Source organism: Antennarius striatus, chromosome 21 (genome assembly GCF_040054535.1).
Source record: "Antennarius striatus isolate MH-2024 chromosome 21, ASM4005453v1, whole genome shotgun sequence".
NCBI classification, from domain to species: Eukaryota; Metazoa; Chordata; class Actinopteri; order Lophiiformes; family Antennariidae; genus Antennarius; species Antennarius striatus.
In genome coordinates this window covers 13570322-13597187 of record NC_090796.1, presented here as the reverse complement: position 1 = coordinate 13597187, position 26866 = coordinate 13570322, and the positions used below count along the sequence as shown (strand labels likewise).

Genomic DNA, 26866 nt, shown 5'->3' with positions numbered 1-26866 from the left:
AAAGTGCACAATTTGACATTAGTATGGAGACAGTGATGCTTTGAACTGGAATTCTGCTAATGCTCTGAGTTATGAGACTGGTGCCACATAAAAATCTTGGTACTGCTCCAAACCCCGACCGCTTTCGCGGAGCTGAGGCAAAATAAATCCTCAAGAAAGATTTGAGGTTTTGATATGAATCATTTAAAAGATGCTCTTCCTATCCCATGTTTGTTGCCTATCTTACTCAATCTGCATTAGTGAATTGTCACTGGAAATATGGAAGGATTTTATGCATGATAGTATAGAAAAAATAATGTTATTCACATTTAATGGACAAGGTTCCATGTTTGCATCATTTCTAGTAGTTTTTTCACGTGAGCTCTGCTATTCAGATGATGATTTGATCGCCCTAAATCTCAAGTAACCGCAAGTATTTTCTCTTTAAAGAAAAGTAGTCAAAATCAAATGGGATTTATCATGCAATTGCACCAATTTACCAAATTATAGAAAAAATGTACCCCTCCCTCATCTCTGCTCCACAGAATTGATGCTGACACCAGAAACACTCCCTGCTTTGGTGTGTGTGTGTGTGTGTGTGTGTGTGTGTGTGTGTGTGTGTGTGTGTGTGTGTGTGTGTGTGTGTCTTTGTGTCAGTGTGTGTGTGTGAGATCGTGAACTCAGATAAGATCCATTCACTGAGTGGGAAATGAGCTCAGCGATCAGCTTTAGCCAACAATCTGTCTGCAATAACAAAGATCACGGCTCGGTGAGCACCAGAGGGTTTCTGTACTCAACCTCAAAAACTTTCTCTAAAGTTCACTTATTTTTCCCTTCAGCTTGAAAGCTGATGTCATATCACCTTATGAAGATGTTAAAACTGTACTTGAAGCCTGGATCAAATAAAGTGTGAGGGCTATGGTTGATAATATCATTAATATAGGTGACAAATAATTTATCAATGTAGCATTTCTATGTCAACCACAATCCTCTAATTGTTTCTTTTTTAAAGAATTATGCAATAAACTGCTTTTATACAACTACCTGGCACATTTTTAGGATTAAATATTGTCAGTGGTGAAGCTAGAAGATCTTTTTTCTGCGAGCAGTGTCTCCTCGACAACCTCAACCAGTGACGGAGGTCGGCATCTATTTTGCCTGACAGGCAAAATCCAGGGCACAAAAGACATAAAACCGCAACACACATTTGAACTAAACGAAGCATCTTATTTATAATGAATTTACTGCAAAATATTATTATTATTATTTATTATTATAAAATTATTATTATTAATTTTTGTTAATTCAATATTCAGTGGGCTTTGCAGCATAATGCAGAATTTGTGTGAAAGTGGGTTTGTGAATGAGCCCATGTGCAAAAACTTTTAGATGAAACCATCTGTCATTCTGCACGGATGCTAAAGCTATAATGCCTGTTTTTGTGTAAATGAGAGATGGTGTTGTGTGCTGCGTGGGTATCGGTTTGTGTAATGGGTGTGGCCCACTGAAGCACTGCACTGCAATCACGAAATCGGAGACACACTCTCAGAGCCGGCCTGTCTGCTCGTCTTCCCCACATTTCTCCACCCTTCATCCCCCTCCCCATCACTCGTTCTACACGCACCCCCTGCCTTCAAGCACATATCTCAGAAATCCTCGCCACCCAGCATATTTAGATCCCCACATGTCTTCAGTTGTGACACCTTAAGTGTGAATTGCTTTTGCTGCTGCTGGCGCAGTAGGTGTGTGTCCGTGTTTCGTCTGAAAATGGCTCTAGAGTGTTCATAAGCAACGATTTTTGGATGCTGACAGATGCTGAGTCAGACTGAGTCAGACTTCTGGAAGTGATCTAGTACCCATAATTTTGACGTCGTGTTTTTGTTTGTTTATTTCTTATTAGAATTCCTCTGAGCATCTTATTATATTTCATTAGAAAAAAGACAGAAGATGAAAAAAATGAGTGTAAAAGAATAATAGCCAATGAATGCTGGTGGAAGTCTTTCTAGGTGGGGCAGTGTATGTTTTAATAAAAAAATGTGTATGTGTCAAAAACACATTTATAGTTAAATAATTAGCAGTTATTTTCTTTTCCAGACATAACATTAGATTGCAGTGATGTCTATGGACTCTTCCTTTTTTATTTCTCCACACAATAAAACGAAATAAAGCGCCCGAATCAAACAGTCACGGTTTTGGCCGAGCCTGCTGCTCGGTTGGAGCAATAAAATAATCTCCCCGCTGCTGTTTGATCAGCAGAAGCTGATTGGCTAATTTTCTGGATTTTATGCAGCTAATAGCAAACAATCCTTAAATGATTTATTCGACTTATCTCTTCTTGTGTGGATCTGAGGGGACGCTATGACACATGACACTTCCACTTCCAGACTAATATTTTTTTTAACAGTTTCCAAAGCAATAACCAACTTTGAATAAACATCATTAATAACTTTGTGGATCATTTGCATTCAGACAGTGAAGATGACCGATTGACCTGTTCCTCTTCTGTTTTCCCTCAGACGGATGTAAATGCTTGTTATTTGCGGTCAGCCCGAGCCGGCAACTTGGAGAAAGCTTTGGACTATCTGAAGAACGGCGTCGACATCAACATTTGCAATCAGGTAAGGTGTCAGCAACAAATTCCTCGGTAAATTCTGACCCGATTTGAATGCTCTTATTTCAGATTTTTGGGCGTGACGAATTTGCGGAAAATGGGAGATTAAGAGATGCACAAACACCTGGATTGTTTTGGGGTTTATTTGTCTTTATTTGGGGTTTAATATCTGGTAACATTCAGTGTGACTGAAGAATAGAGAAACATTCTACAAGGGCTTGATCTCTTCCTATGTCTCGGTTTTCAAACTGGTCTCTCCCTCCTCCAGAATGGTCTGAACGCTCTCCATCTGGCCTCCAAGGAGGGCCATGTGGAAGTGGTGGCTGAGCTCATCAAGCACGGCGCCAATGTGGACGCAGCGACCAAGGTGTGTGTTACTCAGGAGTGTCACATACACACACACATAAAACCACACACATGCTCTCTTTGTGCACATACTGTAGTTTGCTTTGTCAGCTCCCTCCCAAAGTCACACTGCAGCAGCGCCAGAGGAGATGAAAGGCTGTGTGTTAGCAGAGATGTTCAGGGACCGGATTTATGGGAAGGAAGCTCTGTCTGGTTTTTTTTTGCTGTTTTTTTTTCATTGATGTTTTTATTAGTGATTGAACCGCATTCACACGGGCTGCAGCTGCTGTACAGTTAACTGAGAGGGGTGAAGCACGGGAGGAAGGGGAGCTGCAGCAGTTCAGATTCAGGAATGGAGGGAGGAACGTATGCGGAGGTGTCAGTGGCAGAAAAAATGACAGCATGTCGGCAGCTGCTGCTAACGCTAGCGTACAACAGGTGCATCTATTAGAGGCTCAGTGTGAACTCATACTAATACCAAAACGACCTCACTGCTTCGGCATCCCAGATAATCATCTGTTTACACACAATCTAGAAAAGTATTGGTTTTTAATAAGACTTTATAGATCTTATTAAAAAACCGCAGCAGCTGCTGCTGTGGAGTAAATAAGCGCCTCGTTTTCATCCATGTAAACACACCTCTGGTCATACTGTAAAAATAATTGGGAAAAAATTGAATCATTTTTCTCTTTTTTTAAAATTTTTTTTATCAAAGCAGAAAGGAAACACGGCCCTGCACATAGCATCTCTTGCTGGGCAGACGGAGGTGGTGAAGGAACTCGTCACCCACAGCGCCAACGTCAATGCACAGTCTCAGGTGAGACACACACACACACACACACCAGCAAGAAAATTCATTCCCCAAAATATTTTTTGAAACACAAAGCAGCCTCGTAATTAATACATTCAAACAGGTTACATTAAAAAAAAAAAAAGGTTTTATATCCACTGAGTCCTTGGTTGTTTGAATGTTAAACAATCAAACATGAAAAAAAAAAAAGCTTTTGGGTGCATTGACATCAGAATGAATACAAAGGAGAGAGGAGGTGGATGAGCTTTTCACATGCTGGAGTGATTTTTGCATCCTTCTGTTGCTACGGAGATGCGATTTCCTCTTTTCCCACAATGCAGACACATTTCACTTTAGCAAAGCTGCAGTCCAGCTTGTGTCTATACTGTTATCAGGTGTGAACTATGCACAGAGGTGACAGTGTGCACTCTGAAAGCTCTGCTGCACCAGTGTGTGTTCTGGTGTCGGTGCAGAGGTCAGGAAACACAGCAGGTATTTAATACTGCTGTGTTAAATAGTTCAAAAGTTTTTTAAAAAATGGAATAGTGTCTGTTTTTGCGCACACATAACAAAATACAAAGAAAAAAAAAGAAAAAATACCTAAAGAAACATAAAGAGAATACCTAAAAGGAAACAAATTCTTTTTTTTTTAAAATTTTGCTAGCTAAAAATCACAAAAATGTAAATATGCAACTGAAAAAGAAGAATTAATTTAAGAGGAAAGATTTCAGAATTAATGTTTCAGGCATTTTTTTTTTCATATTTGAGAAACAAGACCCCTTTTTTCTAATTGCTCGACGAACGTCCCCACATTTTGTTTTCCTGCTCACGGCCTCAGACGTTAATTCTAACGATAAGCCACGACTGAGAGGAGGGTTTAATGCTCCTTCATGATCATGATTGCGGGTCTGATTCAGTGTTTTCTGTTCCAGAATGGCTTCACTCCGCTGTACATGGCGGCGCAGGAGAACCACATGGATGTGGTGCAGTACTTATTGGACAATGGCTCGAGTCAGAGCATCGCCACTGAGGTAAATAAACAAGAGCAAAGCGGCCACTAACTGTTAGATAATAAAAGCCATTAGAGGTAATTGTTATCATGGATGAATGAGAGGAGAGCAAGATTCGGAGCGACCTTGACTTCCCAACAGCCGAAACGGTTTGATTGTGTTGGGAGGATTGTGCTTTCCTTTGTCTCCATCAGATAATTTAATCACAGAGGCTGCAAGGATATGAAGCAGCAATGATGCAGCTCGTAATTACACAGTTAAACCTGCATCTGTCTGTATAACTTAAGTACTTAATTCATTCTTCCTACTTCCTTTTATTTGCCCATTTCCTCGCATCAGTCAGAGCAGCAGTGAATTATTCATGTGGAGAAACATATATCCATTTTTTTAAGCATCTCTCGGTTTTTAATAATTCATTTTTAACCATTTCATCTTAGTATAAGACAGAAGAGATCAGGAAGGGTTTTTTGTTTCTTGTCTTCATCATAAGAATATCCTGCAGCCAGATGCACGTCTGACTTCATGTCAGGTTGATGCTGTCTGAATGTTCCAATTCCAAAGTTTTAAAAAAAAATCTTGTTATGTTATGGTGAAGCACAATGATCCTGTCATTCACCGATGTAGAGCCGGATGATCAAAAGCTCCTCTCTTAGTGTTCTTTTTATTCTCCTGAATTATTTTTAGGACAATAAACAATCTTTGTTCCTTTTGCTCGATCCAAAGTGAACCAGAAGAAAACGAGCACGATGCTTTGGGAGTGTTTACAACTTTGAAATCCGTAAAGAGGCTAAAATGATTCATGTTTTGGCGCAGGGGGTGTTTGTACGTCTTGTAGAGACGCTTGTGTGTGCACATGATTAGGAGTGTGTGTCGGCGTGTATTTGTGTGTGCCGCCGTGGGTGTGTTGGTTTGTTTGTTGCCTGCGCGGGATCTCTGGGGGAGGTTGTGTTTTGACGTGTGGGTGTAGAGATGCTGATGAGTTGGTTTTATCCAGACAGTCGGCGCCCTGCGTAAACACACGCCCCTTTAGTGTGCACATAGACACACACACACACACACACACAACCTGACTATTATTTGTCTGTAGCCTTAATTCATGGGTACCGCTGCTCCAGTAGGAGCCTCTGCTGAATTTCACTGCACCGCCTGTGTGATGTGTGGATTTTTGTGTGCTCTCTTGGTTTTTAACCCAGTTGCATCTAAATATCCTTTTTCCCCTGAGAGATGCTGAACTTCCACAGCAGAAATGTCTGCATTGCCGAAGGCTTGTAAAATTTATTCCATATACGCATCCTTTCAGGTTAATCTGATGACATCTATCTGAATATGCGTCCTGTTCACTTTCTAAAAACGCTGTTCTGTCAACTCAGTTTTCACGATTTACTGACTGAGACTGAGAAAGATGACTGAAGAGATATAAAAAGTCTTAAATTCCCAACATTTAGTGTAAAAAATTCTGTCCAGTTGAGTCCCATGCATGCAATGCTGTAGTCAATATTTACTAGACATGTTAAAAAAAAAAAGACAATTGATATTAAAGTCCTCCACTCTGCTGAGCTGTAATTTACTGCGCTCGATTCTCTTCTAATCTTTGGAATTAAATTAAAATTAAGAGGAATTGAATTTACTAAATATGAAGTTTTCTACAGTGAAAGTACGTTATGTCCAAAAAGTGACAGAAGTATTAGCCACAAAATTCTGAAACAGATGAGGAAGCAAAAAAACTAATGTTTAATTTGATGTTTTAATTTAAAACCCAAAAAAAACAAAACAAAACACAAATAAAATACAATGGATTTTCCTTTTTGTGGCCAAAAAAGAAGGAAATTAAAGTTTTATTCTTTGTGTAAAGAAAATGATAGCTAAGAGAACCCAGAAATGGTTCTTTTGTTAGTTTTCTGTGACTGGATGTGGTTTGAAAAATGTTTCTGCTGGTCCACAGGATGGTTTTACTCCTCTGGCCGTGGCGCTGCAGCAAGGACACGACCAGGTGGTTTCCCTCCTACTGGAAAATGACACGAAGGGAAAAGTGCGCCTACCCGCGCTGCACATCGCTGCAAGGAAAGACGACACCAAGGCTGCCGCGCTCCTTCTCCAGAACGACCACAACGCTGATGTGGAGTCAAAGGTAGGCGCTTGTGTGCGAACTACAAGACTACAATTCCCATCGTTCAGATACATTTAGTTAGTTTCCTTTCTGTTTGAGATGTTTTATTCTAGGTCACCTTGTGTCAGCTGCTAGCTGACTGAACTATATTAGAGTCAGTTCATAAAGAGTCCAACAAATATATTTTTTGACTTAAATTATTTTTTGTTTGAAAGCACTAATATGAAGGTATTTGACTTTAATTCCTTCTGTGTGGAACACATGACAGTCCATCAGTTGTCTTTAGCTGTGTTTTAGTTATTTACGTTACCTCTACATTCTCATACACCCATCCGACAGCTGTGTGCTACCATGGTGATGGTGTTTCTGTTGTAGCCGTGGTGCACTAACCACCCCATTTTGTCCTCCTCCTCCTCCTCCTCCTCTTCCCTCTTTTCGTTCTTTTTTTCTGACCCTATCGCTTCCCTGTTCTCCCTTCTAGATGATGGTGAATAGAACAACAGAGGTACCTCTTCTCTTCTCTTCTCTTCTCTTCTCTTCTCTTCTCTTCTCTTCTCTTCTCTTCTCTTCTCTTCTTTTCTCTTCTCTTCTCTTCTCTTCTCTTCTCTTCTCTTCTCTTCTCTTCTCTTCTCTTCTCTTCTCTTCTCTTCTCTTCTCTTCTCTTCTCTTCTCCTCTCCCCTCATTGTTCACTCACTCATGGTCACCATTGTGAAGCTAAAGCCTTCTGCCTGCTAGCATGAATCCTACATGCTGGCCTGAAAGCTTTCGTTGCTAACGGCGCCTCTCTCCTCTGGGCCTGTTTTTATGCATGCGTCACATTTTGCTTTGTGTGCATCCAGTAAGTTGCTGCTTTTGTGAACGGAGGAAATTCAATGAAATTAGAAACGTATTTGCCATGAATTTGTGTCCCATCGCAGGCAGACGTAGGTTTTTGTTTCACCCAAATATTGTGTTTGATTCTGCAAAAATGCTCACAAACATTGGATTTTAAAAAATGCTCAGCATACTTACATTTTGCCCCACCACCAAAGATCGAAAGTCTTTTATTTTGATGAGTCTCACGTTGGTCCTGACTTTCAGCCCCACCCTTAAAGGTTTTTGTTATGCATCACAATCCCGGGCAGGTCATGCAGCATCAAAGCCCTATGAACCCCCCACCCCCATAGAACAAACTGCTAGAAAGTCCTGATGCATTCCTTTAAGAACTATAACATCAAGCTTACCTTTAACTAATAAAGTTGCATGTTCTACTGCATGTCTATCAAAGCCTGTGACAGAGAAGTGGATGTTTAAGGAAGGAAGATGAAAATGAAACTAGAATGGCACTCAATAGAGAACGTACCGCTGCAGGATCCCAACAGATGCACGCCTCCATCCAGAGCTGCACCCTCCATGTTTCATGAAAGCCCATTTGACAGGTTTTGTCTAATCCTACCTTCAACCAAACTCAGGATTACTCAAAACTTTGTAGAATAGCCTAAAATATTAAACCTTTGGTGTTGATCTGGATAGAGACATTTGGTGGTTTTCACATTTTCTTTCACTCCTCTGTGGATTATGCCTCAATTTTCGTGAACGTGTGTGTGTGTGTGGGTGTGTGTGTGCACAGTTTGATGTGGATCCAAATAAACACTCATGTCCAGTGGTTTTAAAGGATGACTGTTGGGTTGTGGCGGAGGTGTGTGCTCTGCTGAATGTCATTCTAGTTAGAGTAAGTAAAATAAATAAAAAGTAGAACTTAAAAAGATATTTGAAGCACGCTTGGCTCACGCTCAGTCCTGGTCTGCTGTGCTCTGTTACCCTGCTGTGTTACCTCCCATCATGCCTTGCTTGTGTTTTATTATGAGGGATGTTTTCCTTCCGTTTCTTTCTGTTTTAATGTATTCTACTGTCTCTCTTTCCGTCTTCTCGTCCCTTCTCAGAGTGGCTTCACTCCCCTCCATATCGCAGCTCACTATGGAAATATCAACGTAGCCACGCTGCTGCTGAACAGAGGCGCAGCTGTGGACTTCAAGGCGAGGGTAGGTACAAAGATAGCACACATGCTGTGCTGCAAGCATTCACTGTAAGGACAACAGGATGATATGCATGTACTTACGCGAGCCCAGGAATCCGATCCTACAGCTGTGCTCGTCAATCTACCGGAGGACGCTTAAGCATGTTGTTTGTATGTTGTATGATCCTGTGTATGGACATGTGGTGGAAACTGTGTAGGGTCATGGATGTTAAGTAATGCCGCAAATTAATTCAGTTTAGTTTGAAGATAGTTTTTTTCCTCAGGAGTTTTTGTCACTTCTCAAAATCGTATGTTTTACTGTTCATGGAAAAATCTGAGGGGAAAAAAAAAAATCATAATTTAAAGGATGACATTGGTGTGAATTTTTTTCTTATTTCAACATATTAAGGTGAAAGATTGACAAAATTTACAAAAAAAATAAGTTTAGTATATCTGTCAGGAAGCAGGACGTAGGAAGTAAGTAAGTAAACGAGAAACCTGCTCATCACATGTGATGATCTTCTGCGGTATTCATCCACAAATGGCTCAAAATTATTATTTTACATGTCAAGAACTCATATAAAATCTTTCCAACCAAGAAATGATTTAGTAAATATATATTTTAAAAGACGATAGATGTTTCCAGATTGTAGACCGTAACAGCTCAGCTAATGTTCCTGGATTTGCTCCACAAGAGGGCGCTATTTATCTGTTTATCCAGCACCAACATTGTGACAACTCTTGTTCACATGTTAGTTGCACCTTGTGTATTAGTGGCCCACGGTGTGTAGAAAGCCAGCGGTACGATGTTCTGTGATAATTCCCTGCTGAACGCCTCATTCCTCCTCATCCTCATCCTCAGAATGACATCACGCCGCTGCACGTAGCATCCAAACGAGGAAACAGCAACATGGTGCGACTGCTGGTGGAGAGAGGAGCCAAAATAGATGCACGGACCAAGGTGATGTATTCACACAGACACACACACACACAGTATCCTTTTCATTTTTATATGTCTACTTAGGATGTTCAGTGAGAGCCTTTAGGTTGGAGGAAGTGTAGGAACTGGAGTCTGACATGAGTCGCTGTGCCGTTCCTGTCTGTTGTCACAGGACGGTCTGACTCCTCTCCACTGTGGAGCCAGGAGCGGACATGAACAGGTGGTGGGGATGCTGCTGGATAGAGGAGCTCCAATACTGTCAAAAACCAAGGTACTCCTCCAACCTGTCGCTCTAATTTAATCATCATTGTCCCTCTCCTTTCTGGCTCTAAATACCGGTTTCCCTCCCCCAGAATGGTTTGTCTCCCCTCCACATGGCGACTCAGGGCGACCACCTGAACTGCGTCCAGCTGCTGCTGCACCACGAGGTCCCCGTGGACGACGTGACCAACGACTACCTGACAGCGTTGCACGTGGCCGCCCACTGCGGCCACTACAAGGTGGCCAAGGTCATCGTGGACAAGAAGGCCAACCCCAACGCCAAGGCGCTGGTGAGGACGAACGGCTTGCATCATGTTACTTATTTAGTTCCTTTTTTCATCTGGTGAAAATAAGTTAAGGCGTTAACATATTTTGTTCTTTTATCTTTTTTTTTAATAATCGGTAGCTGTTTTGTTTTTGTAATACCTATGTTAGCCACAAGAGGCGGATGTGAGCTAATGCAGGATATACAGTAAAACTGCACTGGACTGTGTTGCTTTTTTTTGTTACCTGATTCAACAGATGGAAAAACGACATTTAAATTTCAAATGGACGCCCTTTGGCTTTTTCCATTGAGTCTTACAGAAACCAATGAAATTGGATTTTTATACAGTAATGAAAATATGACAAGAGACTCATTCACAGTATGTCATTGATTTTTTTTTGACACTTATGATTTATTTCTATAATAAAGTGTCACCACTCTTAGAAAATGAAACAAAATTAATGTTTTCATTCCTGGAGCAACCAGAAATGTCTTCCTGCCCTTCAAAATCTTTAATTTCCTCTCCTCCTCCTCCTCCTCTTACATCTCCATTCTGTCATTCCTTCTTTATCTCCATCTTTGTAAGTTTTCAACAAAGAGAAAGATATTATAGAATTAAAAAGAGAAGAAACGACACAGATGGGTGAAAGAAATAAGAAAATCCCGTCTTTGTCACCCCGGCCGGTGTCTTTGAGGAGGATGGCTATCTCCGTCCTGTAATGGGAGAAGTCTGGGTGTGGTTAGAGCGCTGGGACTTTGTAGCCACAGCGAAAGAGAAGGGAAAAAAATGACAAACAGAGGAAAATGAAGTCATACGATTAAGCCAGAAACCTCAAAGTCAAGCAAGTAAAAGAGGAAGGGAGGGAGGGGGCCATGTCTACGTGTTGGCAAGAGAAGAGTGGGTTGTAAAGAGAAGTATCTGTTTCAGTGCGGCGTGCTTTTTTCATTTATTTAGAATTGAGTCGATTATTTCCACACATGTTCGTCTGGTTTTCATGCAGAGGGGTGAAGAGAAAAAGTGAAAAAACAGAAGGGGAGAAAAGGACTGCTCTGTATTTTCCACTTGCCGGTCCAGGTTTTGTCTTCCGCCAGTTCTGAGAGACCTGCAAAAGCGACGCACACACAGAAAGAGTTTCTGGAATATCTCACCCATCTATTCTTTTGTTTCTGCTTTTCTGCATTGTAGAATGGTTTTACTCCTCTGCACATCGCCTGTAAGAAAAACAGAGTCAAGGTGATGGAGCTACTCCTGAAGCATGGAGCTTCTATACAGGCAGTCACTGAGGTTAGTGTGTGTGTGTGTGTGTCTGTGTGTTATCAGCCTTCACTGCACAAGATCTTTCTGAAATGAAAAGACATTACACAGGGAATAAATCCATAACTAGTGTATAAAGTCATTTTCTTTTCTTGCAGTTTAACAGCATATTGAAATAAAAGCGTCATTTTTTGAATTTCATTCATTTATTCCCTAACCTCTCTCTTTTCACGATGCAGTCCGGTCTGACTCCGATCCATGTTGCAGCGTTTATGGGACACGACAACATCGTCCACCAGCTGATCAACCACGGGGCTTCACCAAACACGAGCAATGTGGTCAGTTTTTTTTCTCTCACTTAACTTTTAAATGTACTTTCCTAAAAACATATGTGCATAACATAAAATTTCAGCTGAAAGTAAGTGTGGTTGTTCATGTTGTTAAGTCATTAAAATGTAAGAAATAATGATGTAAAGAAATGTGTATGGATATCCTAAAGTTTTACTGGTTCTTCATTTTAAAATGCACAACCCTTAATTTTAATCAAAATCCTTCAGAGACCTTATTACTAATAGAAGAAAAAAAACCCACCTTACAATATCAAGCAAATGTAGTTATTGGATCTATCTGAAAATCGATCAATCAAACCTCGTTAGTAGTTTCAGTGACGCTGAATGTTCGCTTTGTGTTTCTGCCGCCCCCTAGTGGCCAAATATGTTCTAGTCAGATTTTTTTTTTCAAGAGGTGAAACATTTAGCTTTCCTTCTTGTGCCACACATATCTGATATCTGAATTCTATGCTTATGTGATGAAAGGAAATTTAGTTGGTTCATCGTTGTTCTTCTATTGGAAAAAGGCTCAAGTGAAAGAAAGACAGATGAAGGGGGAGAACTGAAGGAGAGGAAATGAGCAAATAGTGGGGCAAGAGAGTGAAAATACTGTAAGAGGGGAGTTAGTGCTGCTCGTTTAACTCTTCAGCCCCAAAGTATTTGGTCGCCCACGCTGCGTCTGTGGCCAGGTTACCGTAGTAACAGAGCATTATAGGACGTCATTATGGTTAGCTGGGTGTGGAAAGCAAGGGGTCTCTCATTCTCTCTCTCCTGTGCTTTTGTCTGTATCGTAAATCACAAGTTTGGAAGACTCATCAATCCCTTTTCTTTGTTGTTTGTGTGTGTGTGTGTGTGTGTGTGTGTGTGTGTGTGTGTGTGTGTGTGTGTGCGTGTGTGTTCCAGAGGGGGGAGACGGCCCTCCACATGGCGGCGAGGGCAGGACAGTCAAATGTGGTCCGATATCTGATCCAGAACGGAGCGCGGGTCGATGCCACAGCCAAGGTACACCACATGTGACATTTGAATCCACACAGGACTCGTCCCTTTAAATAGAAAAGACCTGGAAGCCATTTGCCTGCAACACTTACATGTATGTCCATAAACAGTCTGTGTTAGAGATGGAGAAATGAGAGTGTGGTTTGGTTCTTTGCTGAGGGCCTGCAGTCAATGCTCATTTCATGACTCATGTTCTCAATGTGAATTAAGTCTTTATAGGAAATCTGTCAGAAATTAATCATAGAAATCAATTAATTTACTGCATAGGTTTGCAAAACCAAAAATAATTAGAGGTTAGAGCGTCCTTTTCCTAAAGCTGGGATGTCTTGGTGATTAAACAGGACGACCAGACTCCGCTGCACATCTCCAGCCGACTGGGGAAGCAGGACATCGTCCAGCAGCTGCTGGCTAGCGGAGCATGTCCGGATGCAACCACCAGCTCTGGATACACACCTTTACATCTGGCTGCCAGGGAGGGACACAAGGATGTAGCTGCAACGCTGCTGGACCAAGGAGCGAATCTGGGCATTTTTACCAAGGTAAATATCACACACACATACATATGCAATCGAAAATCCTGTGTGTGGAGGTAGCACTGATTGTCTGTTTGTTGCCGTTCTGTTCTGGGATTGAAGAACACGAGTTACAATTGATCAGAATAACTTCCCTACCGCTGCTGGGGAGTCTTTCTTTGTGCATCGCTCTTTTCATAAATTCCATTCAAACAGTAACAGAGATTTTTCCAGTTTCCATTCTTGAGGAAAGTCCCTCCTGTCTAAATAGAGCCGAACAGAAGAAATGTGTCTGTGTTGTAACTGGATATTGGGAAAAAGAAAGGAGGGAACAGACTGTAGCTTTTACCTTCAGAGAACATCTTAAGTTCCTTTCTGTGGCAAAGGAGCCACAGAATTCACGTAGCAGTAAATCCGAATCTTGTATTTTTTTTCCTCCATTTTGCTTAATCATTAATAGCTGCTGTAAATGTGAGGCTCTGTGTCTATGCCTGCTTAACATTAGCTTAGAGTTTTACCATTCTGAAGGTTGCTGATTAGCAAGGACCCAAGGTAAAGCACATCCTGATTGAAGTTTTACTCCACAGGAGAGTTGTTTTAGATTAAAGGACTTTTGAAACATAAATTTGTCGTAACACTTCATGCTGTTAAATAATCCAATCAAATAATTCAGCGCTATGCAAGCTGGTCTGGGATTCTGTCAGGTCCCGTAATCTTTGGGCACCTCTCAGTTTGTGAGCTTGCAAATAATCTACACATGTGCAAACATACAGAACTGGGTCTCATTCGCAAAGAGTGGTAATGGTGTCTGCATGACCTCATAGGGGAAGAATCTGATATAAAACATGCCCACATGGTCTCTCCACACCCCCAAACCTTTATTTCATTTAATCACATCTAATCAGTTTCTCATGCAATCATGACACAGCCCGACTAGCGGCTCAATTATAAGTGATTGAGTACATGTGGGTTTCCTGGAGCCGCCATGTGTGCTACAGAATCACGGGAGATTCCAACTGTGAACTGAAGCCTCTCGAACAGCCATGGATTGTAATTTTTCTGTTTCTGTTGTTGTGTGTCTCTCCAGAAGGGTTTCACTCCTTTGCACGTAGCTGCAAAATACGGGAAAATCGAGGTCGCCAACCTGCTGCTGCAGAAAAGTGCTTCGCCCGATGCCGCTGGGAAGGTAACGCGTATCCGATCGGTGGTGTGCAACAGTAGAGCTAGACTATGAGCCCCCACAGATTCACACTACACACCATCACACCAGTCTAGATGTTTTCTGCACTACTCTTAATGTAAAGCACCATCTTAACAACGGTTGTGTGTGTTCAGAGCGGATTAACTCCACTGCATGTGGCAGCACACTATGATAACCAGAAGGTGGCGCTGCTCTTGCTCAACCAGGGAGCTTCACCGCACGCTGCTGCCAAGGTAAGAATCAGTCAATGAGTTTCTATTGAATTTTCCTCGAGCCTTAATGCACAGAAACATCTCTGCCTCTCTGTCTGAAAGGAGGCTGACCCAGTTTCAATCACTCACATCGTGAAGGGCAGCGCTGTGATTGGTTAGCCACTCCAAAGGCATCTATTTAGAAAAAGCTGCCACTAAAATTAGCCAGGCCTCAAAAAGCTTTTATTCTCGTATTAAATATTGAATAAGTCACAAAATAAAGGATTTCGAGTCGCGTCTAATGGTAATATCTTTGGTTTATGGTCAATAAACCCAAATGTGTTGGGTTGACTGAGTTGAAAAAAATAAATGATGCACATGTTCTCGAAATGAAACTTATTTAGTTAGTTTTAAATTGGACTTTTAGTAAGATTTAAAAAAAATATACTGACTGTTTGGAAAAGGTGATTTTTTTTTTGAGTGATTTTTTCAATGAGTGAAATACAAAGTTGACCTAGTAGCTAGTTGGCATTAGCTTGGTTTTCATATGGAGTTGGTGGATGGAGTAAATATGCTGATGACATTGCTGTTTACTTGTGACGGAAGAAACAACCCTCTCTCTTCGTCTGTGCCCAGAACGGTTACACGCCACTCCACATCGCAGCTAAGAAGAATCAGATGGAGATCACCACCACGCTACTGGAGTACGGCGCCTCCACCAACACGGTGACTCGCCAGGGGATCACGCCTTTGCACCTGGCAGCGCAGGAAGGCAACGTAGACATTGTGACGCTGCTGCTGGCTCGAGACGCCGCCGTGAACATGGCCAACAAGGTACGAGGTCGGACTGTGACGTCCGGAGGTGCTTAGGGTGTGTTTATGCATGGTGTAAACCTGGTGTAATGGCCAGCTCCGCATGGCCTGTGTCAGATATTTGTGTGTTTTCCGTGTCCTCAGTCTGGTCTCACTCCGCTTCACCTGGCTGCCCAAGAAGATAAAGTCAAAGTTGCCGAGGTCCTCGTCAACCATGGTGCGACAATAAACCCTGAGACAAAGGTAAATCTTTCTATTTGATACGTCACAGTTGAGCTCAGATGACAGATAAACAGGATTAACAGTGAATCGTTGCGTTTACAACTGCACTGTCTTGGTTCCCATGGTAACAAGTTCAGTTTTTCCTTATTTTGTGTGTGGGAATCTTTTAAAAAACTGATTTAATGTTTCTCCCCACATGCTGGAGAGATGGATTTTGACTTTTTTGATTTCTGTGCCATTTAGCTGGGATACACTCCTCTCCATGTGGCTTGTCACTATGGCAACATCAAGATGGTGAATTTCCTGTTGAAAAATCAAGCGAAGGTCAACAGTAAGACCAAGGTAACCACAGATGTATTGCTTTCTTTATTTCTGTGTGCTAATTTGAATCATTACCCATCTATTAGACAGTATATTTTAATTATCCATCAGTAGGTGTGCAATATATGTATTTGTCTCATTTTGCACTCTGCAGAATGGCTACACACCGCTCCATCAGGCTGCACAGCAGGGACACACACACATCATCAACTTGCTGCTGCACCACGGAGCGCCGCCCAACGAACTCACTGCTGTGAGTAGATACAGACAAATGACAAATATAACATATTTAAAAGTCTTATTTTGCCTCATGGCTTTTTGTGTTTCCCCAAATATTTGACACAGAATAAGATGGGGAGTAGGGTTGAATTTTAAGATTTTAGTTTAACTCCTCATAGACATGCTGTTGTTTTTCGGGGTTTTTTTTTAAATTTTATTTTGCTTCTTCAGAATGGGAACAGCGCTCTGTCCATTGCCAGGAGGCTGGGCTACATCTCTGTAGTCGACACCCTCAAAGTGGTCACGGAGGAAACTCTGACCACTCAGGTGCGTTTGTTTCCCAGAATCTGAAATATTCTCTTGTCAAGATCACATTCTTCCATTACTTATTAAAAAGAAACTCAAAGTATGAAGAATCTTGATAATTTCCATGATATTTAAGACGTCCTCCAAAAATTCTTTGGATTCAATTTGCTCAAAGGGCACATATCTTTTTCTTTTTTTTTCTTCATATTTAGTATCTTGATGCTGATAAAAACAGTAACAATTAAAGAGAAAATGAAATATCACCATCAGCACCGAACTAAACATCAACCATCAACTCTCTTGTTACGCAGACGGTGACAGAGAAGCACAAGTTGAACGTTCCAGAGACCATGAACGAGGTGTTGGACATGTCTGATGATGAAGGTAGGGATTCGCTTCGCAGCTTACTGTTGTGTAAATCTGTACGGTTAACGTTTTTTTTTTTTTTACAGTATTTGACGTTTGAAGTGGTTGATTTTGTGTTTGCCAAATTTTCACATTTTTTGAATAAAACAGCTTTTCTGAGTCGTTCGTGTGAAAAGGTCGACAAAATGTCAAACACTTTTTATTTAATTCCATCATTTCACATTCTAACTTTAATTCTGGTGACATAAGCTTTTATTTCCAACTAACCAGCCAATGAAAATATCGATTTATGTCTTTGTCAGTACATTATTTATCTATGATTTTACTGTACACCTGATTTTTCCATACATTTTGGTTCCCTTTCTGTTCTAACCCTCTCCCCCATCCTAATCACACAGTCTGTAAAGCCAATGTCCCCGAAATGATCACAGAGGACTATATATCTGATGTGGAAGAAGGTATCTGTCATCTTTTTTCAATTTTTTTTTGTTCTTTCACTCATCAGCTTCACTTCTTTGTGCCATTTCCCTGTTAACATTTCTAATTCGTGGTTTCTCTTTCATTTAACTCTTTGTTTGTTATTAATTTCATTAAAATGACCTTATATGAAGATGGAAGTGGTAGTATTCTAGTCAGTTTGTGGCTCGCCATATTTCAGCTTCTGCTTCCCTGTTCAACTCCACTGTGCTGTAAAACCTGCAGCGCTTTCATGCATCAAAATGCGGGGAATGTCTTTCTGCTGGTTGCCATGCCAACTGTCTGCAAATGACATCGTAGAGCGTCTAACAGATTTCTTTTTCTGGCGTGAAGTAGACGCACTCACACTCAACCCTTTGTCTTTGGAGGCTCATCGGTGATGCTTTCATTATAGTTTCACACATGTGGGAAGAAAAAAAGATGGTGCCAGCTGGTGCAGTGTGTGTGTGTGTGTGTGTGTGTGTGTGTGTGTGTGTGTGTGTGTGTGGTGAGCGTGTGTGTTTGCTTTGTGTGTCTTTTCAGTCATGGTTTCTAGTAAAATGACTAAACCTGAACTTTATACAGACTGTCACAGACAGGGGGACAACTAGGAGTTAATACAGTGGGAATTTTCAATCAAGTCTTTGTTTGATTTTCTTTCTGCTCTCGGGGGGCTTTTGTAAACTGTCTGCATTGATGGTAAAGAATAGCAAGCTTTCATTTTCTAGGTGGTCACATGGTTTTTTGAGGGGTTTTTTTTTTGCCTACTGCAGTTCCTGATGTTTAAAGCTGCTAAATGCCAAAAGCCGCCTGCAGTTAAGGAGTTTTTTTTTTTTAAATTTTCCTTAAATATAAAATGCAGCTCATCTAGAACGGCCCGCGCACGGTGTCATAAAATGAACATCTGTGCTATACGTGACGGCCCAGCCTGAATATTTAGATTGCTACGTACCGAGCGTCTTTAGATGGGATAAAAAAACAACAACTGAAAACTAGAGGGGAAAAAATAAAGAAGATTAAAGGAATTAAAGGAATCTAAAGGAATTAAAGGAATCTAAAGGAGATTAAAGGAACGAAAAGAAGAAGTTATACTAAAAATTTAAAGAAGGAAACATTTTATTGGTGGCTTCATGTCTCAGATGCAAATATTCTTGTGGTGAATATCCACCAAAAGATTTCAGATTACTTGTCTGAAGGTTTATTTTTGCTTTTATTTGAACAGATATGGATTTTGGAAATGTCTACATCAGCTATTCTTGTAAGTCCAAAAGAAATGATGGTGTCGGTCGCCGTAACTAACCGCATTAACCGATATGAAGTGGTGCCAAACTGGGTGATTGCCAATTGTTGTGTTGTTCATTTACTGATGTGCACGTGTGCCTTCACACTGACGTTGTTGTTGTTGTTGTCGAGCTTTCTTTCTTTCACAGACATACCAGCTGATCTCTAAAATATCATCTATTTCCAAAAAGCACACAGTCCACAACTATTTTTATTTAATGTAGTTTATTTTTTATTTACTAAACTGAATTCAAAGTTCTGAACATCTACGCTTCTAAAAGTTAGAAATGTCATGGGACATGTTGGAATACAAAGATCATTTGGTAGATCTCTGAAATTCCGTGCTGCTTCGATAGAGAGGTAAAAAAAATGCAGACGGTCAGGTCAGAGCAAAGTGAAATGAATGAAAAAAGTAGACGGTAAATAAACAAACTAGTGCGGAGGTAGAACTAATAAAAGAGTGAAGAAGAGCAGTGGGAACATTTAGTAACTGTCAGACAACTTGTCACACACCAACTTACTATTTCTGTCCCGCAGTGAGTCCTAGGTATCTGCTCTGAAACTTTCCCTCTTGCACACACACACACACACACACACACACACACACACACACACACACACACACACACACACACACGGGATAATCCCGGAGCAGGGTGGGGAGGCGGGAGAAAGCTGATCTGTTTGTGTGAGTGCCGGGCAGAGAGAGAGAGAGAGAGAGAGAGAGAGGGAGACACAGAGAGAGAGAGAGAGAGAGAGAGAGAGGGAGACACAGAGAGAGAGAGACAGGCAGACAGAGCGACAGGGAGTTGAAGGAGTGGAGGGAAGTTTTCTCGGGGGGTTAAATCCTGCAAACGGGACTGAATGAAGTGCTTCAGAGCAGGGGGTGAGTCTCCACACGGCTCCGGTCTCAACCCGGAGAGTGTGTGTCGGCAGATGGAGTCTGGAAAGGGTGAGTGTGTGTGTGTGTGTGTGTGTGTGTGTGGGGAGGGGAGAAAGTTTAGTGGGGTGCCAGGGGGTGGGGGTGTAGCAGCAGGGGACAAGAGGGTGGAGCAGAGGGTAGTGGGTGGGTGGGGGGGGGTCTCCGGTGCTTTGTGGTCGCTGGAATGCCTTCCTTTTCTTTTCTGGTCATTCCCCCCGCCTGCATGCACTTGCTTCCCTCTCACTTTTTGAACCCCTCCTCTCCTCCCATCTCTCTCTTTTTTTACTCCGGCGGTCACCGGTTCATCAGGCCTGCTGCACGTCTAGGGGGGGGGGATGACGCCGTTCTGCTCTCTCTGTAAAGTATGTTCCAAACGCTTTCTTAGAGCCTGATCGTCTCGTTTGCTGCGTTTTGCGTTCCCATTTGTTGTAAATGACTTTAACCTCCATAGAAAGCTGCTGATGCTGAGATATGACACGCTGTACTATTTACTGTTCGCCTCCTTTAGGGACAGAAAGCCTTTGTTGACAGTGAGACTGGTTGTTCAAATATGAAGTGGAAAACAGCCTCTGGGCAGAAGCTGCATTGATCCGTCTGAAAGAGATGTTCAGTCGCGTTCTGAACGGACAAACAAGACAAACACTTTAAAATGTGTGTGAATGAAACACCCGGGTCCTGCGTCACAGTGCGGACCCCGATGGTGTGAATGAGTGAGAGGAGAGCCGAAACCCATTCATTCTCTTTACACTCGAGTTTCCGCCGCATTCCAAAACGTTTGAGCTGACCCACTTTTGGGACACACCTCCCACAGATGAGATAACCAGCGTCTGATAAAAAAGTGTAGAAAGAATTCTCTCATGTTAACCTTCCTCTAACGCCCCCCCCCCCCTCTACACCTGTGTTGTTCTCAACCCGGCAGGTGATGATGCAATGACGGGGGACACGGACAAATATCTGGCTCCCCAGGACCTACGGGAGCTGGGGGACGACTCCCTCCCCCAGGAGGGCTACATGGGCTTCAGCGTTGGGGCTCGGTCGCAGAGGTGAGCCCCCGTCAACCCGTCCGGTTTGAATCAATCGTTTTTAAGCTTGTTAAGGTCAGTCGAGGAGAAACCCTCGTCTGGCCCAACTTCCATCAAAGGTCAGCTTCAGGTTTTACTTCCTGGTCATGTGGCCTTGCAGAGTATTTACGATGGTGCTCCCCACTCCAACCCCACCCCCATCCACAAATTCGTCCTGAACCCACAGGAAGAAAGAAACGTCTCTTTTGAGCTCAAAAATGAAACCTCCATGAATTAAATGTTTGCAAAGAGTTTTAATCGTCTTTTTTTGGTGTCAAAATGAAACCTAAAAATTTATTTTTTTTATAATGGTAGAATATTTTAGAGACAGTTTAAGAACTCTGACTTCACTGATCTGTCGGCCAAAGTGTTGTTATCTGTTTTTTTATAATAAAGATCAAAATGAGGAAAACAAAAAGGAAGCTTTACTCGCCTCTGCGGTCAACAAGCGTTAGCACGTTCCACGGCTCCCAGCAAAAACATGGGATTTCTTGACAGTCGTCCTGTCTGCATTAGAAAGTGGGGTCACGCTGTTGCCGCGCCAACCGGCCCATGAATGTTTTTTTTCCAAGTTTTGAAATCTCCTGATTTCAAGATATCTCCTGAAAAAATCCAGACAGATTAGGATGAAAAGAAGTGAAGTATAGGAAGGCCCAAAAAAACAGCCACATGCACACACATTTTCCTCTAACCAGTGGTGGTGGGGGGGGGTGGGGGTGAAACTATTCAAAAATATTGATTCCTGTGCAATCCACTGAAGAGGGAGGGGTTATTGAATATCTGAGGGGTGACACACATGGACGCTGATCCACAGGAAATGAGAAACATGTTCGATTCTCTGGCCTTGAGTGCCGGGTTAGATCAACAGTCGATGTGGGTGAGCGGGGCGTGATGTGTTAAAGTGTGTGTGTGTGTGTGTGTGTGTGTGTTTGTTTCAACAAAATGCCTGTCGTAATTCAAATCACTCAATGGATGACCTACGGCATCAGTTCAAGCAAGCTGAAAGAACATGAACGTCATCCATGTCGTCTGTGTCTGACATCACTCGTCCTTTTGAAAAACTCTCTTAACGCTCGACTCTCTTAAAGTGAGGTTACGAACGCCGCATCCCTGCTTGAGCTTTTTCTCGTCTTTGCATCTTTCTGTCCACTCCTCTGTTTGTTCATAATCTTTTATTCTCTCCTCATCTCCGTTCTGTTAGTCCCAAAATCAGGTAAGGCTGAAGGCATGAGTAGGTTTCCCTACGTCTCCCCCACCGCTACCATTTCATCACTTCCCCTCTCCTGGCAACCCCAGGCTTCATTCACAACTAATGTGTGGTCCAGTTTAACACATATTTAGTCTTTGCGTTTGACTACTAACCATAATGGTTCTTTTATTTCTATTTCTGAGTACTGTGGTGAAGCTGAGGATAGTGTGTTGTGTTTGCTTCTGTGTCTTCTGTATCATTCAAGCCCGGGTGTTTGTGAGTTACTCACAAAGATGGAGCTTTTGCATCATTTTGGTTTCTGTGTGTATTGTTCACATCAAGCTTCCAGGGACCTGAACTGATATACCTGGAGGCAATACTGGAGTTATTGCCTCCCATCAGTTTGGAGTCATATGTAGACTGCAAACAGTGGACAGGGTATTCTCCCTGCATGTTAGTAAAATACTGAGAAATAAATGTGAATACCATACAAATATACAAAGACTCAGAATATATATTTGTTTTGTCATATGCTCAGGGATCTCTAAATCCTACCGGTAATTTTATATCTACCATATCTATTTACCTTTGCCAGACAAAGGAGCCAAAAGGAGCTATCTTAGCAAATTAAATTTCCTAAATCCAAACAGCTGGGAATTAGAATTAGACCTATTAGAATTATGAGAAATTCCATTAAAAATGGTGAAAATGTCAACATTTTCTTGAAAAATCCTTCCCTCTGTACCTCCTCAGTGGAGGTACTTATTCCTTTTTTAAATGTGTTTCTACTGCATTATACTTAAGCGAAAAGCTTCTTTAGAAAGGACAATTATATGATAATTGAATGGAACTAGACACCTTTCTTTGTAAAGCTGCAGGTTCAGTTGTGTTCTTTAATGAGAGACACATTTGAATGACTTGATAAAATTATTTTTGTATCTAAAAGTATCTAATTTCATTTATTATGACTCATAGCATTTGGTTTTTGTGAGACGATAACCCCTGCAGATAACTGTACACGCTGGTTTGTCTTGCGGTCCAGCCTCATCCTTCAGATTTGACTCGTGTACTATAAATAGCAGTTCTGAAAATGTGGCTCAGATTTTGGAGACAAACATTCCTCCCATTTCATTGCTCAAGAATGCTCTTTATTTGCCTCATACATGTTTTTGTCTCAGTCACCCTAACAAACGACAGGTCACAGTTATCTTTTGAAAAATAAAGTTTTAATGCACCAAGAATAATCATTTAATCCACAATATCAGTCAGTTATGTGCAGTTTTTTATGAATATGGCTAAAACCGGCTGCTCTGCTCTCCACGTTATTTTTTTCTTCACACGTTCACCTTCCAAGAGGATTTTATTGATAAACCTGTCGACTGCATTTGCATCTGGAAGTTTTTAGGTTGTTATTTCCCACGCAGTAGCCTCTGTGCAGCAGTTATTTCCTTCCAGCTCTGGATTTTGTCTTCAATGCCCTCCTAACGTGCATCCCGCCTCACCTTGTGATTGATGCTGGTGGCAGACGGGTCAGGTTCCTGGAAGCTGCATGCATTTAATGTGTTTTTGTTTGTTTTTTTGTTTTGTTTTTTCTTTCCACTTTCATACCTCAACACCCCCCCCTCCCAACCTTCCTCTCCCCACCCACCTCCTCATTGTGACTCTTGTCTTGGTAATCCGTGACACCTACGGCAACCAAGCCTCCGTTCCTTCAGTTCTGACAGGTCCAACACGCTGAACCGGAGCTCCTTCACGCGGGACAGCATGATGATAGAGGAGATGCTGGCATCTAATAAAGACATGGTACGTCTTCTTCTGGCTTCTGTCTCTATATTTCTCTCAATCCTTAATCTGCAAGCCATCAACTTTTACAAGACACCCAGTTCTGGTTCTAAATCTGCCAATCTATCTTGGTGCTGTTCCAACAGCCAGGCTATCGTCAGTCGTCTTACTGAATTGGTGCTGACATAAAAGTGACCAATCCTGTTATATTTTACTGCTCCTTATCTTTTTACGATAGGCAGTGACTGTAGTATCAGAATAAACCTGCCTCCCTAGATGTAAATACATTTGAAATCTGTCTTGACAAGATGTGTGTGTAGAGAGGGTTGGGTATTAAGTCGTAAAATTTCTGAAGTCATCGCCAAAATGATGACTGAGTTTAGCTGTGTCGTTTCAGCATTGCTGTACAATGAGAGTGATTGTGGGGAAAATTAGAGTAGAGATAGATAGAGATATCCCGAAGCCCTAAAACAGGTCCAGATCTATCTGTAAGAACACTGTGTCCCAGATTTCCTGGACTGCAACTCGATAGCAACTTGCATTAAACCACTGCTAACTCACCTTTGAACCTTTTAAGAGTCTAATAGCAGATTCAGATTCAGTCAATCAGAGGAAAAGTCAGGAAATTCCATGTACGTACTTCATATATAAAAGCAGTGAATGCTCCATTAGGATTTAGAATGAATACCTACTAGTAGCGGAAATCTAAGTTCCAGATGTCCCAAAACTAACTGACACTTTCCAGCTTTCCATTTAATTATGAAACGCTTTGACAAATTATTGTCCTGTCTTAAGGAGCTAAATAAAAACTTTACATGAAATGGCGCGTGATAGCATGACTTACGGGTGTAACAGCTGCTGAATAACAGTTTGTCTCCTGTCACGCTGCTCCAGATTCTCCGTAAGGAAAGGTCTTTCATTATAGAGCAGCACAATAAGGTACATTTTCCAGTCATCGTGCACTCCTTCGTCCAGTGCATGCGGAAATACGTCATTCAGAATTTTTCTCCATTTTTTTTAATCATCGTGCAATATTTTCTGTTCAGTTATGACATCATTAGAGCATGTATTTGATTTTGTTTTATATTTATGCAACATTATGTTCAAAATATTTTTGACAAGCACACCAAAAAATGTATTCTGGATCCTACTGCTAGGTAAAAACTGGACTCTCTTGTTATTTTAATGAGTATGGGTAAAGTACTATTATGCAAGATTTCATTATTTTATAATCACTGTCAACCAATATGTTCTTTACAAGCAAACTCCTTAAAATAATTCCTTTTATTATGTGTCTTTAAGTGTTGGTTTATTAAAATTTGAAACTAGTCAGAATTAAAATATTTCATTACACTTCAGCCATGTCAGACCTTTTGGAGAATTTGATGCAGTTTTATGTTTGTTGGTCTCTTTTCTATTCCAAAAAAAATAAATATTTTTTTTAAAGGTGTTCTTTTTGGTTTTTTGTAAGTTTTATGTTATGAAAATTGACTTTTTCAACATGAGCTGCCTTTTCTATATTTCTTCTTTTCTTGTTGATTTAAGTGCATGAAAAATGCTGTGCATTGAACATGGTCACATGTGCATATCCTGTTGCACATGCTAGATTTCTGTTGTGCACACACTCACACTCGTGCATTGACATGACCTTGTCGTCTCCTCTGCAGCACCTAGCGGCGGCTAAAGACAATGACAACGACTCTCTAAGGAGGTACAGCTGGACTCCAGACACGCTGGATAACGTCAACCTTGTCTCCTCACCAATACACTCTGGGTAGGTTTAAATGGATGATGAAGAGGATAGAGGGAAGATGAGAAGGATCAGGGAAAATTGTCAGCCATGCTTTGTCAATAAGGATAAAGTGGGAACTAAAGGGAAGAGGGAGAGGCAGGAAGAATAAAGATGAGAGCATGTCTTTGTCTGCATCCACTTCTACATATACTTCGTTCTTCTCTGTTGATTTTCTTCCTCATTGTCTTTCCCCTTTAATGAACAGCTCCTATCTGCTCTTCATCTCCTCTTACTCTCAAATTTTACAGCTAATTTGATAACATGGTACCAAACATACAAGAAACATTCTTTCAGAAACCGGTCAGGTAACCAAATCATTGACATTGATCAGTGTTCAGCTGCTAAAAACGATCAGGTAAATCCTTCATCCTGCAGCAGCAGATCCTCATGTGTCTTACTTAACTGTGGAAATGAAGGAACTGTAATTTAAATCAAAATGCACTGATGTTATGGGAAATATGATTTCTGGTGCAGATGGAGCTAGACGAGCAGATCGACGCCACTGGTAGTCGGTTAGCGTAGCTAGGATGAGGGGGGTCGTTACCTTCGCTCCGTCCGCCAACCACTACTGCTTTTGCTAAAGTTGTCTAACAGCAAAATTGTAAAAACAATTGTGGTCTTGCTGCTACGCTAAGCTAAGCTAACAGACTGATGGATGTAACTCCGACTCTCCACCAGAAAGCAATCAAGCCCTTTTCCAAAAGCACGGAACTATTCCTTTTTGGTGATCAGTGCTATTCCTGATGAGAAAGCTGTTGTTGACCTGTCACTCCTGCGTTGCTTTGTCGTCCATCCTGCAGTTTTTCCTCTCCGCTCCCGCAGTACGACAGCAGGTGATTGAATGTGATTGGTTGCCGTCTTTATCCCCACCTCGATCGTGTTACATCTTGCTTCCCGGAGACGTCACACACCCTCTGCTCTCTGTTCACTCATAACATCTGTGTTTGCTCTTCTCACACCTGAACTGTGTTACAGACTTGATATGTAGTGGTTCGGATTTTGGGCTTTGTGTTGGTTACTTTTATTTGGAGGAAACTTGTGGGTCTCAGAATGAGTTTGGGAGGTGGGTGGGGGGGCTACACTCATGAGAATGAGACTGACATTGCCTTGGATTGCCAGCTGACAATAGATTCCTTAAAACAGTCTTGTTTATTGCAACCACAGATAACATTCATATTTGCTAGTCATGCTAATCGACGGATTCATTTATGCCAAATGACATCAAGTTGAAAACATATTTTCAACAGGCAGAAACTAACATGACATCTCATTCATTAGACAGTGCGTGTGGATCTGCGTGTTTGCGTGTGTGTGTGTGTGTGTTCTCTCTAAATCAGAACATATATA

At 41.5% G+C, this 26866-nt stretch overlaps 1 protein-coding gene across 1 annotated transcript in view; it reads left to right on the top strand.

Annotated features, from left to right (window-relative positions):
- Positions 1-26866, top strand: part of LOC137588032 (ankyrin-3-like) — a 72420-nt gene that overhangs the window by 15331 nt on the left and 30223 nt on the right. The window contains exons 2-29 of the mRNA XM_068304753.1: positions 2496-2597; positions 2859-2957; positions 3654-3752; positions 4658-4756; positions 6678-6863; positions 7324-7347; positions 8766-8864; positions 9702-9800; positions 9952-10050; positions 10133-10330; positions 11492-11590; positions 11800-11898; positions 12793-12891; positions 13227-13424; positions 14485-14583; positions 14733-14831; positions 15426-15623; positions 15747-15845; positions 16068-16166; positions 16300-16398; positions 16596-16691; positions 16982-17054; positions 17435-17494; positions 18715-18750; positions 20615-20738; positions 23646-23748; positions 25395-25501; positions 26320-26352. Of these exons, the coding sequence (XP_068160854.1) occupies positions 2496-2597; positions 2859-2957; positions 3654-3752; positions 4658-4756; positions 6678-6863; positions 7324-7347; positions 8766-8864; positions 9702-9800; positions 9952-10050; positions 10133-10330; positions 11492-11590; positions 11800-11898; positions 12793-12891; positions 13227-13424; positions 14485-14583; positions 14733-14831; positions 15426-15623; positions 15747-15845; positions 16068-16166; positions 16300-16398; positions 16596-16691; positions 16982-17054; positions 17435-17494; positions 18715-18750; positions 20615-20738; positions 23646-23748; positions 25395-25501; positions 26320-26352 (2924 nt within the window). The remainder of the gene's footprint in view (positions 1-2495; positions 2598-2858; positions 2958-3653; positions 3753-4657; positions 4757-6677; positions 6864-7323; positions 7348-8765; positions 8865-9701; positions 9801-9951; positions 10051-10132; positions 10331-11491; positions 11591-11799; positions 11899-12792; positions 12892-13226; positions 13425-14484; positions 14584-14732; positions 14832-15425; positions 15624-15746; positions 15846-16067; positions 16167-16299; positions 16399-16595; positions 16692-16981; positions 17055-17434; positions 17495-18714; positions 18751-20614; positions 20739-23645; positions 23749-25394; positions 25502-26319; positions 26353-26866) is intronic.